Source organism: Boleophthalmus pectinirostris, unplaced genomic scaffold (assembly GCF_026225935.1).
Source record: "Boleophthalmus pectinirostris isolate CB_2022bp ecotype Guang Dong unplaced genomic scaffold, ASM2622593v1 HiC_scaffold_21, whole genome shotgun sequence".
Classification (NCBI taxonomy): Eukaryota; Metazoa; Chordata; class Actinopteri; order Gobiiformes; family Gobiidae; genus Boleophthalmus; species Boleophthalmus pectinirostris.
This window is the reverse complement of record NW_026571175.1, coordinates 1,354,272-1,372,227: the sequence shown is the minus strand read 5'-3', so window position 1 is coordinate 1,372,227 and position 17,956 is coordinate 1,354,272. Positions and strand designations below refer to the sequence as shown.

The 17,956-nt window shown below is 41.4% G+C and overlaps 1 protein-coding gene across 1 annotated transcript in view; it reads right to left on the bottom strand.

Moving 5' to 3' along the window:
• The window catches only part of LOC110156493 (collagen alpha-1(XIV) chain-like), a 109,208-nt gene that overhangs the window by 52,397 nt on the left and 38,855 nt on the right, over positions 1-17,956 (bottom strand). Inside the window, 12 exon segments of the mRNA XM_055157208.1 lie at positions 3,791-3,936; positions 5,525-5,569; positions 5,699-5,831; positions 6,165-6,304; positions 7,311-7,437; positions 7,749-7,888; positions 12,361-12,490; positions 14,205-14,350; positions 15,093-15,219; positions 17,066-17,235; positions 17,764-17,893; positions 17,895-17,926. Of these exon segments, the coding sequence (XP_055013183.1) occupies positions 3,791-3,936; positions 5,525-5,569; positions 5,699-5,831; positions 6,165-6,304; positions 7,311-7,437; positions 7,749-7,888; positions 12,361-12,490; positions 14,205-14,350; positions 15,093-15,219; positions 17,066-17,235; positions 17,764-17,893; positions 17,895-17,926 (1,466 nt within the window).

Below are 17,956 nucleotides of genomic sequence, written 5' to 3'. Positions count from 1 at the left end.
GAAACATCAGGTACAGGGCATTTAAGGTGAAATATCTGTAAGAGTAGCCTGATTCTGCAGTCAGTAGCGCCCCCTGCAGTATCTTTGTGAATGAGCCCGCAGCCACATGTGAAGTTTGGGTTGAAGCCTGCGGTTCTTCTGTCTCTCCACATTCCTGTCAGGATTTTCTAAAACTGTTTAAATCCTCAGTGTCTCAGGGTTTAAATCATGTTCAGTCCTGTCTCCTCCTCTCTCTCCTCTGCCTCCTGTCTCCTCTCTCTCCTCTCTCTCCTTTCTCTCCTTTCTCCTCTGTCTCCCTCCTCTCTCTCAATTTGTATAGTAGTTCAAATTTACACTCAAGGAAATCAATTGTCGGACAGTTTAATCCTTCATTTACCTAAATAAATGCGTTGTATTCTTCAAATCATAACTATTCTGTAAATTAGCTGTTACGACTTTACCTCTATGTTTGTTCACACTTGCTGCCCATGTCCAAAAGAGAAAATTTGGCCTGATTTTGTAAAATCTGAAATATAAATAATCAAAAGTGAAATGTCTTCTGAAGTTGAAACGTCTCAATTTCAAACACAGAGTCTCTACAGTCCTGTTTTTTTCCAGAGCTCATTCTGGAGGCCTTTAGAGATTAGACCTGCTCTGAAATGCACTGCATATTATTATGTTGCTTTGAACTCCTTTTGAACTGAAGCTGAATGGTCTTTAAAAACACAGGAGCACTTCTGGATTACCACTTTATTATGTTCAGTGTTGGGAAGGTGACTTTTAAAATGTATTCCCCTACAGATTACAGATTACATACTCCAAAATGTAGTTTGTAGCGTAATCCATTTATTTACTTTAGGTGAGTAACGTAATCTGAATACTTTGGATTACTTGATATTGTCATGCTTTTTAAACTACATGAATGTAGCAACCACATCTTGAAAATTCTTGTTTGTTCTCTTCAAACAGTCTGTTGAGCCCAAGTCTCCATGAACAGGTAAGTGTTTACTGTAGAGAAGCAAAGACTAGGAAATCTTCATATAAGAAGTTTTGTTTGCTAAAAGACAATAAAAAGTCCAGTCTTTCCTTAAGCATATTAAAAATATTACTAATAGAGAAATTATTTTTATATGAGATCACTGCTGCCTTAAATTATGTCCACTTACTGTTAAGTGTCATACTGTTTGACCTGGTTAGTTCTGGTTTAGTTCTGGTTTAGTCCTGGTTTTAGAATCGGTTTTAGAATTGGTTTTAGTCCTAGTTTAGTCCTGGTTTTAGTCCTGGTTTTAGTCCTGGTTTTAGTCCTAGTTTTGGTCCTGGTTTTAGTCCTGGTTTTAGTCCTGGTTTTAGTCCTGGTTTCAGTACAGGTTTAGCCCAAAATGTGAAAACAGGAAAATACCTCCATGTAATCAATTTATTTCAACAAAGTAACTGTAATCCAATTACCACTCATTGAAACAATAACTGTAACTGAATACAGTTACTCATAATTTGTACTTTGATTATGTAACTCCGGCACATGTAATCTGTTACTCCCCAACACTGATTGTGTTACAAGGTGGAACAAGGTTTTGAGCTCTGGCCTGTCATTTCTAAAAACCTGTTTAGATGACGCCCAGTCAAAGACCAAAGTATGAAGACAAGGTCACGTGACAAATATGGCATAGTTCTTGTTGGCTTTTTCTTTTTTTTTTTTTTTTTTTGAAAACCATGATCAGCAGCTGAACAGATTTCTTACAGGTTTATAGTATAAATTGTTACATCTAAAACTCACCAGAATAAAGGAAAGCACATACCACCTAAAATGTCCCCATGATCCAGAAGCAAGACTTACATCCTTAATGTAAACTGTGTTTCTGTCAAATGAGTCACTTAACCTGCAACCTGCACTTTACAAAACCAAAACCACTTCACTAATGTGAAAACAACAAACCATGTCATCTACCCTGTCACACTATACTCACACACTGTCACACTATAGTCACACACTGTCACACTATAGTCACACACTGTCACACTATAGTCAGTCACACTACACTGTCACACTGTCACACACTATACACACTGTCACACTATAGTCACACACTGTCACACTATAGTCACACACTGTCACACTATAGTCACACACTGTCACACTATAGTCACACACTGTCACACTATAGTCACACTATATAGTCACACACTGTCACACTATAGTCACACACTGTCACACACTGTCACACTATACTCACACACTGTCACACTACATAGTCACACTGTCACACTATAGTCACACTACACTGTCAGTCACACACACTATAGTCACACACTGTCACACTATACTCACACACTGTCACACTATAGTCACACACTGTCACACTATAGTCACACACTGTCACACTATAGTCACACACTGTCACACTATAGTCACACACTGTCACACTATAGTCACACACTGTCACACTATAGTCACACACTGTCACACTATAGTCACACACTGTCACACTATAGTCACACTATAGTCACACACTACTGTCACTACACACTATAGTCACACTCACACTAACTACTCACACACACTGTCACACTATAGTCACACACACTGTCACACTATAGTCACACACTGTCACACACTATCACACACACTTCACACTATAGTCATACTGTCACACACTGTCACACTATAGTCACACACACTGTCACACTACACACACTGTCACACTATAGTCACACACTGTCACACTATAGTCACACACTGTCACACTATAGTCACACACTGTGTCACACACTATAGTCACACACACACTGTCACACTATAGTCACACACTCACTGTCACACACTATAGTCACACACTGTCACACTATAGTCACACATAGTCACACACTGTCACACTATAGTCACACACTGTCACACTATAGTCACACACACGTCACACTTATAGTCACACTACACTGTCACACTATAGTCACACACACTGTCACACTATAGTCACACACTGTCACACTATAGTCACACACTGTCACACTATAGTCACACACTGTCACACTATAGTCACACACTGTCACACTATATAGTCACACACACTGTCACACTATAGTCACACACACACTGTCACACACTATAGTCACACACTGTCACACTATAGTCACACACTGTCACACTATAGTCACACACTGTCACACTATAGTCCAGAGGAGCAGTGTCTGTGTACAAGCACGTTCTCTTCATTCTTTGGCTTTAAATACTTAACAGAGCTTTTGTGGTTCGCTAATTGCTTCAAATTGCAAACAAATTTAGATTACAACGTTTAAACCGCTTTCAGTACACTGTTTTTGCATAGCTCCAATTTTGCTAAATATCTCAAAACTATTCTGGATATCTGTGTATCTGACCCAAACTGCACTCACAAGACTACACCTGCAGAAAAAAGTACAAGGTACACCAAAAAAGTACAAGGTACACCAAAAAAGTACTAGGTACACCAAAAAAGTACTAGGTACACCAAAAAATACCAAATCTTCAGCTCACTCACGCTGTTCTCTTTTCTCCTGTGTCCCACAGAAATCCTGACCACCAAAATAAGATGATGAATGGACTAATACATGTTTTGATAGATGAAGAAGATTAATTAACTACAGTCGTAGTTGTTAGTGTTACCATGACAGCAAAGAATTGTGAAATAATGGTGAATAATTGAAATGCATCAGGTAAGTGGGGAATAACTTTGGACCACTGCAAACTCTTTATAATGAACTAGTTCTGTTTTTCACATTTTTCAGAGAGTAAAAATCAGCTAGAGTGTCTTTAAACATGTTCAGATTTGGTTCTCACCATCTCCTCTGCGCGGTCTCCTTTAGCGCTGATGTAGCTGAGCCTGTAGTGGCGTATGTTTCTGGAGTCCACCGGTTGCCATGACACCCGCAGACTGTAGGTGGTCTCGTCGTCGATGCGCAGGGTTCTGATCCCCAAACGAGGAGCTACAGAAAATAATAAGAATAACACAAACCAGAAGAAAACATGAGTAAAATATCAGAGGGACAAAACTGTTCAAAGTTAAACAGCTCACGCGGTGTTTAAAGAGTCCGTATTGGGCTGTTTTCTGATCTGTGTTGTCATGTTTTCTCATCAAAAACAGAGCTGGAGTTGTGTTTTGTTTCACTCACACATGTTTGAGTAACCCATTATTTTTTGTCTGTCTACAAATCTCCAAAGCTCAAAACACAACAATCCACCTTGTGATGTCATGTGGTAATCCAAGAAGCACTCTTCTGTGTTTTTAAAGTCCATACACCTTCAGCAGAATAGTAAAAGTAGCTGTTAACATGAAAACTACCACTACATGACATCACAAGGTGGAACACGTTGAGCTTTGGAGCTGTACATTCTAACACAGCTCACAGAAGCTTCATTCATTAGTTTAGCTCACTTACTTTAAAATTTTAAGCACTGTTCTTTCACTCCACACATGGTGGGACAGACTGACAGAAGCGAGCCTGCCAGTCTGAACCATAGGCCCCTCCCACCACCAAAACTGTACATGAACCTGCATATAAGTGGCAGGTCTCCACATCTTCAAGTTATTAAGCTCGGGCGTCTGCTTTTAACACCTCTGAAAGTTTTTGTCGTCTTTTTGCACTGAGTCAGTTCATCACATTGCCGTAGCCAAAGTCTCACTATCGACTCACTGATGTCGAGTTCACGTGCAGCAGCTTTGTTTCCTTCTTCCACAGCCACATCAGTCGTCGTTAACTTAAAATCTGAAGCATCTGCATTTCTTTGTGTGTTTTTCATGAGGAGGGTGTGTGTATGAAGTGCAAAATAACTGTTCAAAACACAATCAAACGAGCATCTTTCTCGGCGCATCACCCCGTCTCTCCCTGTGCTCTACTGTGCATGACTCCTGTAGAAAGAGTCTCTGTCCTGTCTGGATCATGTCAGTGTCTTGGAGGATTTCAGCAGATTTCAGACTCTCTCGGGGGCGGGGATAGGTGTATTAATCAGGTGTGAGTGGATGTCCGGCTACTGAAGTCTGAGATGTTTCTTCTCGTCTTTTACACACACGGGTAAGATGTATCCCCCTCACTAATGTTCATTTAGCATCAGAACTTATTTTATCACATGGCGATAAACTAAACTTAAATTTTAAAACTTTAAAACTATGAGTGCAATAATATCACTAGTGAGTGTCACAGCTTCATGTGAACCCTACATCCATGTGTAACCACACACAGCGGCGTTTTCTGCACTCAGGCTGCATGTATCCACTGTGTTGCCAAACCATAGACTCCACACATGGCGGTTGTACGATACTTCTGTATCCAGAGCCGCCCTGGGGCAGACTGACAGAAGTGAGGCTGCCAGTCTGAGCCATAGGCCCCTCCCACCAGCAACAGGCACAAACTACTCATGAATACAATATGAACACACGTAATAAGCATATTAAAGAAACTCTAAACATATGACTCCACTAGTCCAGAATAAAAGTACCTCCTGTTTGTTTGTTTTTTTGTATAAAATATAAAATATTAACATTTAAGTAAATCAGTCATAATTCAGAGGCCTGACCTGTAGTGGAGGTGGTCGTCGTGGCGATGGTGGTTGTTCTTTTTGCTGAAATAAAGAGGTGTAAATAGATAAGATTTTATGAGAGGTAAGAGTACTTCAAATATATGTACAGTATAAGTACTACAGTACATATTTACAGTAAACGCTCTGTCTTCATTGGCCAGGTAGACTCACCTGTGGTCTCCACCAGGATGACCTCGTCACTCTCCACCTCGTTCTTGTAGATGGCGGACAGAAGCACCTCGTACTCTGTGGCTGCGGTCAGGCCTTTGATCAGATACGTGTTTGTGTTCCCATTCACCATAACCTGAACAACATGCCACAATATTAACACGTCTGACATCCATTTCTGCTCCTAGTGCTGCTCTCACTTTCACTTGTGGGTCATATTCAGAATGTTGAACCCCCCTTGTTGAAATAAATGTTACTTTATTAAATGACATGATTAAGTAATTGATTCAGGAGTACCTCTCTGGGGACTTTGCCTGTTTTGCACCTTTACATGTAGAAACATCACCCAGACACAGGGAGAACATGCAAACCCCACAGAGAAAGGCCCCACCAAGGAACTAAACAGCTGTTGTGAGGCAAAAGTGCTAAACCTAAACTAGGATTCATGTATTTCGAGTTTGTCCCTCACATCGTCGCTGTCTCCTCCATCAGTGGACGTCCAGGTCACTCTGTACAGAAGCACGTCTGAAGCTGGGTGTCTCCAGTTCACCCTGAAACTGTCTGTGGAAACATCTGAGCTGCTGAAGTCCAGAGGGTCAGGGACGGTCTCTGAGAACAACAAACACATGAAAAAACAACAGCAAATGCAAATATTATATTCACCGAAATCAAGTATTAACATGTTTTTTAAGTTTCACTTCCATTTTTGACAATCTGAGTCTCCCATCTCTTTGCTGTTAAGTCACTCCCCCTTCAGAGCACTATCACAGCACAATCAGCGTGCACCCCGTGAATTAAACTACTGCACATCACATCCACAACGCTCAACTGCCCTGGGCCATCTGTCAGAAATGTGGCTGCCAACCTGCACCATAGATCTTTGTGAAAAATACCAGTCAGGTCAGGGGAGGTCAGGGGAGTTCAGGAGAGTTCTTGTGCACGGCTTGAACCTGTCACTCTCCCAACCGAGACACCACAGTCCATCCACTGTCTCTCCCATTACACACTACTGTTGTGCCTTAGGGCCAGACACTCCCCCCTCTGCTCCGGTCACAGGTTAAATAGTGAATGGATCTCTACTTGTCTGTGGTGTGGTTCCCTAAGCTTTTTCTCCCACTCCGTGGGGTTCTTGTTTTATGATACTGATACTCAATCCTCTGCACTTATATTTCATTTTTTAAACCTGAAATCATCTCAACCATCCCCTGGCAAGTGCACTGCGATACTGTTACCTGAGGCCAGAACCACACACTTTGAAAAACTTTACAAAGACGAGTGGATCTGGAGTTGTATCCTGTCTCCTGCCTGATTTCAGAGGGAGTGATTGACAGGCAGATCAACCAATCAGAAAAAGCGGTAAAAAAAAAATAAAAAAATAAACTGAGACTAAGAATCAACAATCAAAGCACCAGACTGTTAGTTATCTCAAGTAAAATAATTGACATATTTAGTTCCGAATGTTACAAGAATTTCCGAGTGTCTGTGGTTGGACCGTCTGAGGTTTATCACGCTCTTTGGTCCGGTTCCACTCCAAGACCAGAACAGGGACTGTCTGCTCAGGCTAGCAATAGAGTACTCTGATCTAGAGCAGATCACAGTTCCTTAAAGTTCTTACTTGTGGTGAAGCTGTCTGTTGTGGCCTCTGCCTGTCCTTCATCGTAAATGGCTGACACTCCCACAGTGTACTCCGTCAGAGAGGTCAGGTTCTTCAGCAGGTAAGTGGTCACACGCCCAGCGTCCACCTGAACAGAAGCATCACATATCACTAGAGTTGTCAAAAAGTATCAAAAATCAGATACTAACTGATACTCAAACTAGTATTGAATCTAGACACCCATTTTTCACAGATATCTAAATCCAAATCCACTTTATTTCTAGCACATTTTACAAACAAAGCAGTTTCGAAAGTGCTGCATCAGAAAATGACAACAAAAAGGTAAATTGCTAAAATGTGGTCATACCAGTCCTAAAACAATAAAACCTGTAAAAGCAAATAAAGGCAAAACCATAAAAAAATGATTAAATATCTCCATGGAGACAAAAGGCTCCTCACCTCGTTGATCTGTGTGCCGCTGGTCTTCACGTACATGATGCGGTAACTTTTGACCTTCTTGGAGGGTGAGTCCCAGGTGAGTTTGGCCGAGCTGTGGTCGATGTCGGAGAAGCGCAGGTCCATGGCGGGTAACAGAGGCACTGACACAAGCAACACACAATATGTATGTAACATCACACTTCTACAGCGAATACATTTAGAAATGAGAAACATCACGTGGATTATATGGAATAAGAAAGCTTTCAGAAATATCCCTGTGTATAGGATAGAAATTTGTGCATATTTGGGAAATCTGTGCATATTTGTCTTTAGTTGAGCATAAAATAAATATTCTTAAACTTTGAAATGAGTCCAGTCATACATACAATTTATTCTGTTTTTTTTTTTATCCATCAGAATATGAATTGAAAGACACGACTTGATTGTCAAAACTATGTCATCACTTCACAGGGATATTTTACTGAGCAGAAGAAACATTGATCAAGATCAAGACTGTGCAAGTGTCACTGCTCTGCGGAAACTTAAACTGTAGCAGAGGGTAAAAACAAAGTACAATAAAATCCAGACTATTGAGCGCACCTGAATATAAGCCGCATTAACTAAATTTTAACACAATTTTAAAACTGTACATATATAGGCCGCACTGGAATATAAGTGACAGGTGTCCACATATTCAAGTTATTAAGTTTGGCCGTCTGCTTTTATCGCCTCTGAAAGTTTTTGTCGTCTTTTTGCTCTGAGTCAGTTCATCATGCTGCCGTTGCCAAAATCTCACCATTGACTCATTGATGTCGAGTTCACGTGCAGCAGCTCTGTTTCCTTCTTCCACAGCCACATCAATCACCATTAACATAAAAGCTGCATTATCTGCATTTCTTCGTGTCTTTTCCGTGAGGAGGGTGTGTATGAAGTGCAAAATAACTGTTCAAAACACAATTAAACGAGCATCTTCCTCAGCGCATCACCCCATGTCTCCTCGTGCTCTACTGTGCATGTCTCCTGTAGAAAGAGTCTCTGTCCTGTCTGGATCATGTCAGTGTCTTGGAGGATTTCAGCAGATTTCAGACTTTCTCGGGGGCGGGGGCTAGTTCTGTCAATCAGGTGTGAGTGGATGTCTGGCTGCTGAAGTTTGAGATGTTTCTTCTTGTCTTTTACACATACGGGTAAGATGTATCCCCCTCACTAATGTTCATTTAGCATCAGAACTTATTTTATCACACAGCGATAAACAATTTGAGTGCACTGACAATATCACTAGCGAGTGTTGCAGCTTCATGTGAACCCTAGATCCATGTGTAACTGCACAAACACCGGCATTTTCTGCACTCAGGCTGCACATATCCACTGTGTTGCCAAACCATAGACCGTAAATATGAATGGACAATGTGCCAAACAAAGAATCCATCCATATATTAGCCACATTGTTTTATTAGCAGCAGGGTTCAAAGTGTGAGAAAAAAGTTGCAGCTTATAGTCTGGAATTTATGATAATGGCACAACAAGAGCTACAAGAGCCAGTGAACAGGTGGGTTCGTTACATTTTACTGTAAAAATATACTTTTATAAATACATATTATGTACAACTGGACTAATTCGAGAGTTTACAAATATTTATTTTAGAGCTCACCTACAGCCAATGCACAGATATCTATCCTATGCACGTGAATATTTCTGAAAGTTTTCTTACTCCGTAGTATTAGCCTCTGTACCACCTTCTGTTTGTTCTGCTATTACAAAACTCCAAACAAAGATGATTCTGTCACTCAAATGTAATCTTCACAGTGGAGAATCACGGATCAAAGTAACAGTGGCACAGAAGAATGAAGCAGAACATAGTGTAGATAAAAAACATTACACGTGAAATAATACAAGTACATCCCGATCCAATCAGTACATCCCAGTCGAAGTGTGGAGGATCACAGGACCATGGGCCTGGAAGCATTAAAGCTCCTGTACCCAGTATCAAGTCCAATAATCATTTGTTGTCATCTATTTGTTGTTAGCTTTGCTTACGACAAAACTCCATCCAATTAAAACTCCAACCAAAAGTTGTGAAAAGTGCTAATAAATTCATTGTGGTGAATAACATGATGCTCAGAAGTCAAGAATAAGTTTAAATTTTAACTTGTAATTGTATTTTTATTGGGGGCTATTTTCTGATCTCTGTTCTAATGTAGTTTCCTCATGACAAACACACCTGGAGCTGTGATTTGTTTCATTCACACAAATCCTGCACATTTAGGCTGAGTTCTTCTCTTAGGGCCTGGCTCCACTGCACGCGTCAGCGTTTACGCACGAAACCTCAAGAAACCACAGCCACGTGTCAACGCAAAGGCGGCTCCACCGGTAGCCGCAGCAGGACGTACACGCGCAGCTCTGCCTTGGTGTTAGTCAATGGGAAAGACGATCAAACTTGACTGAGGAGTTTAGCCGCTTGTATCAGGTCTACAGCTGAACAGCCTTGTATTTACCTTCTGTACAGACTCACCACGGCAAATGCCAGGATTTCAAAAGTACTTTTTAAAGCACTTATTAACAGTATTTCTGGACCTGAGCTCTTTCACATGATGCAGAACTGCCCCAGGAGCATGTTGTGCTGATGGTAAACACACAATGCAACCAAAGATTCATGCTCTGTGTATTTTGATGGGGATACATGCCTAAGAGCGTTAAAAAATAGGATGGATTCTATTTTCTGAAATCTACACACAGGACGTGTTGCTCCATACGCACGTCTAGCACGTACAGTGGAGCCGCCCTCATTCTCTTTCCATCCATTCTAAAAGTTATGCATCCAAAAACTGCAGTTTTTACACTCGCGTAGGGTGAAATACACGTGCAGTAGAGCCAGGCCCTAAAACTGAAAACAATCACATTTCTGCCCTGGAATTGCCAATCTCTAATGAACAAAAGGGAAATGGTGGATGTTAACTTGAAAACTATCAGGTCATGTCATCGGAAGAGAACATTTTAGGATGCAGACTAATAATAAAGGATTACTCAAGATTCTTGTGAGTGCAGAAAACTCCAGGTCTGTTTTTGAGGAGGCAACGTTCTTACATGAATCCCTTTAAACATGTGAAATAAAGCTCTATAACTTCAATTATGTCATTGTAAAGTGAGAAAGCAGGCATCTAATTGGTGCTGGCTCTCTCTCCATCTCTTGCTCGTGTTGTTTGTGTGAAAGGAGTTATTTGGGTTTGTCCCGAGGCGACCTGAGGCAAACACGCATCGTAAAGTTGGCCATAATTACAGCCGAGCTCAGAGACTGAAAACTGCACCGAACAGCTACAAGTCCAACATTTAGAGGTTTCACCAAACACAGTGAAATGAACCAGAGTGACTGCAGCTCAAAGACTCTGTCACTGAGGAACGCACTTATCTAATGAGACATTTACCTACACATCATGCTACTACTACTAGTCCTATTACTACCAATAATTATACTAATAAAAATACTAAAGAAAGGACGAGATCGCGGATACAAGTAGTTGAAAGGAGTTTCCTCCGCAGGGTGGCTGGGCACTCTCTTAGAGACAGGGTGAGGAGCTCATTCACACGGGAGGAGCTCAGAGTAGAACCGCTGCTCCTTCAGTTGGAGAGGAGCAGCTGAGGGGAGGGCATCAGTTCTGACACCTCTTGGTGCCTCCCTGGGGAGGTGTTCTGGGCATGTCCCATCGGAAGGAGGCCCCGGGAAAGACCCAGGACATGCTGGAAGGACTATGTCTCTGGGCTTGTCTGGAAACACCTTGAGGTCCCCTCGGAGGAGCCTGAGGAAGTGTCCAGGGTGAGGGAAGTCTGGGAGTCCCTGCTTAGACTACTGCCCCGAATAAAGAGAAGAACATGGATGGATGGATGGATGGAAATACTAAGAAAAATAATACTGCTAATGCTACGGCTAATTCTAACACTTTTACTACTCTAATACTAGTGCTACTACTACAACAACCAGACTCAGCAGCACTTCTTCCCACCGGCTAATCAACAAACTCAAGACAATTCCATGAATATGTTAACCACTACATCCAAAACAACTTAATACATTCCTATATCCATGCTACTGTCTCAGCACTTTGCACTGTGTAATGTCTGTTTCACGGTGTGACTGATGATAAAGTACACTTTAACTTTGACTCTGACACTTCTACTCACATAATGACTAGTAGTAATAGTAATATTTATAGTGATAGCAGAAGTAGTAGTAGTAGTAGTAGTAGTAGTAGTAGTAGTAGTAGTAGTAGTAGGGCACTGACACTGTAGTAGTAACAGTAGCAGTAACTTGTGTGTGTGTGTGTCAAATAGAGAGAGTATGGAAGGTCAGGGGGGAGAGAGAGGAGGCAGAGTAAAAGCTAAATGTAGTAGTAGTAGTAGTAGTAGTTGCAGTAGCAGTACTAGTAGTAGTACTGCTACTGCACCTTCCACCTTCGAGGCTCAAAGCGCTTTACCACAAGAAACCACTCACCCATTCACACACACACACGCACACACACACACACACACACCAGTGTACACAGACACTAGGGGTGACAATAGGGTTAAGTAGTAGCCCAGTAGTAGTAATAGCATTAGTAATCGTAGTATTAGTAGTAGCAGTAGCAGTAGCAGTACTCACATGTGGTCTGCTGGCTGGTCATAGGGTCACTGGCCTCTTCTCCGTACAGGGCGTACACGGTCACTGTGTACTCTGTGGATGGAGTCAGACCCTCCAGCTCCACCTCGTTCACCGACGCATCCACCTTCACCTGGAATAGACCAGACGTGTCAGATGCCCTCCCATCCTCCTGTGTGTCAGATGCCCTCCCATCCTCCCACTGCTGTGTTTCAGATGACATCACTACATTCTACAAGTCTTTATTTATATAGCACTTTCACAGACATTTTCTGTCCCCAAAGACACTTTACAGAGCATTATTCAGCATTATTCATTCACTCTATACCTGGTGATGGTAAGCTACTATTGTAGCCACAGCTGCCCTGGGGCAGACAGAAGTGCAGCCGCCATCGGTCCCTCCGACCACCATCATCTCTCACACACACACCACTTTCATACTAGGCAATGTGGGTGAAGTGTCTTGCCTAAAGACACACAGTGATTGAATTGATTGTATTTAACTGACCTTGACTATCAACTACAGGCCAATATCATTGAATACAAATGGGGGCAGCTAAAATAAATGTGGTTCAACTGCAGATTTTTACAGCATGGTCTTGGGTTTAGTCAATAGTCCTGGTTAAATCCACACTTAGTCTTAGTTTAGTCCTGAGTTAGACTTAGTCTCAGACAAACTTTATTGATCAACAAGGAAAATTATTTGGACACAGCATCTCACTCATTAAAATATATTGGAATAACAAAGATAAACAATATAAATGGTAATAATAAATTCTTGTTACATGCTGAATTAGGCCTGATTTAGTCCTGCATTAACACGTTTAAACCTTGGTTCACGCATGGTTTAAACATGGTTTAATCCCAGTTTATTCCTGGTTAAATCCTGATTTAGTCTTGGTTCAGACCTGGTTTACCCCTTGTTTAGTCCTGGTTGACTCCTGATTTAGTCCTGGTTTAGTTCTGGTTTAGTCCTGATTCGGTTCAGTCCTGGTTGGCTCCTGGTTTAGTCCTGCCTTTGTCCTGGTTGAGTCAAGGTTTAGCCCTAGTTTAGTTTTGGTTTAGCCCTGGTTTAGTCCTGATTTAGTCTTGGTTTAGTCTTGGTTTAGCCCTAGTTTTGACCTGGTTTAACCCGTGTTTAGTTCTGGTTTAGTGATAATTTAGTCCTGATTTAGTTTTGATTCAGTCCTGTTTTCCTCCTAGTTTAGTCCTGTTTTCCTCCTAGTTTAGTCCTTAGTTAAGTTCATATTCATTTGGATATTCTATCTGACTAGACGATGTGTAGCAGCTCGTACACACGTCATAGACGCTTGTATCAGATTCATTCAGAGTTTGCAGTATTTTCGTGTTTTTCATGTTTTTAGTGTCAGAATGACAGAGGAATGTGAAATATGGGGTCACACAGCCGAGGCGAGGGAGGAGCCCAGACTTATGTAAGGCTCAGGTTCAGACTCGACTCACGACGGACAGGTGAAGTTTGAAATGTGAGTTTAGTGAAAAGACGAACTGCGGCGGAGCGAGATGTGCTGATAACAGAGACAGATGAGCTTCACCTGCTACAAGCTACAGACCTGAGGAATGTGACCGTGAATCCTCTGCTCCATCTGACCCTCTCCTCTGCTCCATCTGACCCTCTCCTCTGCTCCATCTGACCCTCTCCTCTGCTCCATCTGACCCTCTCCTCTGCTCCATCTGACCCTCTCCTCTGCTCCATCTGACCCTCTCCTCTGCTCCATCTGACCCTCTCCTCTTCTCCTCTGACCCTCTCCTCTTCTCCTCTGACCCTCTCCTCTTCTCCTCTGACCTTCTCCTTTGTTGTTTTCACATATTTCCTTGTATTATTTTACCTCTTTCTCGTCAGCTGCGTCTTCCTCTGTCAGCGGGGCGTACAGGATCATATACCCAGATGCCCCGGCTGCCGTCCTCCATTTGACCATCATGGTGCTGTGGGTGATGTCAAACAGCTCCAGCTCGTTTACCATTGGGAGAGCCACTGCACAGACCCACCAGAAGGAAAGAGATTTAACTTAAATTTACAACAAAATGAACTCTTCTGAGCTTTAAGTTATATAATAATGTTCATCAAAAACAGACCTGGAGTTGTTTTGTTTCTTTCACACATGTTTGAGTAATCCTTTATTATTAAATCTGGCAACATCTCCAACACACAAAACTCTGTGATCCACCTAGTGGGGTAGTTTTCAAGTGAACAGCTCCTTTTACCTTCAGTTCAGTAGAAATTGGCAATTCCAGGACTGAAATCATTCAAATATTCCAGTGAAGGTCTGAGGACATCACAAGGTGGAACAGAGAATCTATAGAGAGAATAACTCTATGTATATGTAGAGTTTCTTTGTTAAATATGTGTGAATGAAACAAAACACAACTCCATGTTTTTGATGAGGAAGCAAAATTATAACATAGGTCAGAAAATAGTATAATCCTGGCTCTTTAACACGTGACATGATTTAACATGTGTTCACACAGCAGGTACATGTGGAGGTGAAGAAGAGCGTCCTCACACAGACAATCATCTCTCATCCTGAAATGTTACAGACTAATCAAGCTTCATTCCAGGTGCAGACTGCACAGAGATCGGATATGGGTGACATTATAGATTTTATTCTATACTATACACCAGTGCGTACAAAAGGAGTGAAAGCCTGTACTTCAAGTGGCATGGTCCTTGTGGTATAATAAAAGTAAAGTTAGCAGTGTGTATATTTTAAACGTACATGTGGTGGCGCTGCCTCTCAGAGCCACACTGGCTGAGCTCCGGTACACAGCAAACACAGCCACCTGGTACTCAGTGAGAGAGTTCAGATAGTCCAAGTCCACACTGTTCTGAGAACCAGGGACCACCTGCAAAACACAAGAAGAAGCAACATTATACAGAGGAATCCATGACCAAGCCCTTTGTACTGTGAGAGTCTGTCTCAAGAAACCAAGACTCCTGCTGCAATCAAATCTACAAAGACACACTGCATTTCTCCTAGGAATTTACAAGGTCAGAAGTGAAAATATAGCCGCAAGCAGCAATGACCCCCCTGCCATTGCCAGCGGGTCTCACTAACCCTTTAATAGAGAGGCCTAAACTGAATTGTGTGCAAAATATCAGGCATTTTTGAATATAGTTTGCCTCCCCATATTAAATTTGCTTGATTGTAACTCCGTTCTTTCACAGTGAGATTTTTCAGTCTAGTCATTGGGGCTGGGTATCATTAAGAAGTAATCAATACAGTACAAACCTCGATACATAGGCCACGATACATATCCCTATACAGTGCACTTCCAATTCGATACGATATATATTTCAATATGATTCGATGAGGTTTAATAAAATATAAAGGCAAAATCATGGGTGTGATACTAAAAGCCTTTGTTAAACCATTTCCTGTGCAAAGTTCATATGAAACTGGGGCTGGGCAAAAAAAAAAAAAAAAAGAATCGCATGAGTTCGAGTGTGATTAATCGCGATTAATCACATGTTATACACAAAACCATTTAATGAATTTAAAAGTAGAGTATAGCGCACTTTCATTGGAAATGTAAATGAAAAAGTCATACATTTGTTGTGCAAACAGCATTTCTTTCACAGGGGAAACCTCAGAGACCTCAAAAATATAAAAATATGAAATACTGATAAAAAAATAATAATATTGAATGAATTTTTGGACTAATATTATATATTCATTTTTTTTAATTCAGTGAGCATAAACACTACTACCAGTAATAATTTCTAAATCATTGTTATAAACTTATACATTTATAGTTCTTGGGAAACAAAGGGTTAATATTATGGAATGGAAATGTACCAATCACAATAATTCTTTCAGTGGTATCTGGGTAGATCAGTGACTCCCCCTGCAGCACTGAACTAAAGAAACACCTGCAGGGCCTTTGGTGGCTGCAATGAAGTTTGAGATTGACAGTTGTGTGAGCCAATCATATTTCACTGAGTTATGGGCGGGATCATATCACAAAATCTTCCAGACCTTGCCGAATACCCTGTAATAGCGTTATGTAAGTGAGACCGCAGCGACGAAAACTGCACTGGACACCTCGATTTGGACGATGAAGAACGAGAAAGACCCTTGAACTTGAGCCCGCTTAAGCTCAGAGCCCACGACTGGTCCGGTCCGGCCAGAGCCGGAGCCCGTGGCCCATGGAGGCTTGGACACGTTGCATCTCACGTGGTCAGAAAAAAAAAAAGTGTAAAGAAAAGACATCAAACTTAAAGAAACGCTCGCGGTGGACTTATTCAAAATAAAAGCCAGTGAGAAACAGACATTTTCAATTAAAAAAAAATTAAATAATAATAATAATAATAATAATAAAAACTGCGTTAACAGTGTTAAAATAATTGTCTGTGATAATGAATTAATTTGTTAACATAAAATTAACACGTTAACATGCCCAGCCCTGTATGAAACACAAACATTTTAATCATCAGACCAGTGAAAATGTCAAATGTGTCGCATAAATGAGTTTCTTCCTCTAAACAAGCAACAAAACTGTAAATGCAACAAAATAATTTAGTCAAATACACCAAAAGCACTCTTTGTGAAATATCGATACAGCAGCCCACGATATCAATACTGTGTCATCACATTAAACAATGTGATATATCAATATTTCGATATTTTAGTGGAATCTTCACTTTAAAGCCTATTTGTAATGAGTTATTTGTAATGGACAGACTCAGTACCTTCTCCTCAGGCTGCCCCCCGCTGGCCGGATAAAACACTACACGGTATTTTTCCACCTCTCCAGGAGCGTGCGTCCACGAAACTCTGAAGCTCCTCGCCGTGATGTCAGAGGTCACGAGGTCACGAGGCGGAGACACAACGGCAGGAGGTGGGGCCGGTTCACCTCCACCTGAGACAAGAGGCAAGTGTTTAGGAGATATTTTTATCATTATTTCATAACACTACTACACACTTTATTTAGAACTTTAGATTAAATTACACTTTTTTTTGAAGCAACAGTAGGTGGGGGGCTGTACCAGATTTGTCATTAAGTAAAATGTGCCCCAGTACAGATATATTGTGTAAACAGCCTCCAAATATAAAGCATTGTATTGTCTGATTATCAAGAAGTGCACGTTAGCATACTAGTTGTTGTCAGCTTTACTGTCAAGTCAAAACTGCGCTCTGATCTCTGAAAGTTGTGAAAGTGCTTATAAAAAAAAACATTGTAGTGAATAATTAAGATGCTCAGAATCCATAAGGTAAGTGAGGAACAACTTTGGACCACTACAAACCGTTTTCTAGATCTGTTTTTTCAATTTTACAGAGTAGTGGTAACAGCTGGACAGTCCCTGCAATCAGTCACAGCTAATTCCCCCATGGAGTTCTGACCTGTGTCCAGCTCAGTTTAAACCCGAGGGACTGTAGATGTTGGTACCTTTGAGCTCCTTGTCGAGATGTTCCACTCTCTCACACACAGTCCTGGTCAGACCCTCCACGATGTCGCTCATGATGCTGAAGTCGGCCACGTTATAAACATGAGTGTCCAGAGGGGGCGACGCGAATGCCCTTCAGCTCCGCCTCGTCTGCGTTCTTCACACCTGAGCACAAAGGAAAGAAAAGTTATCAGT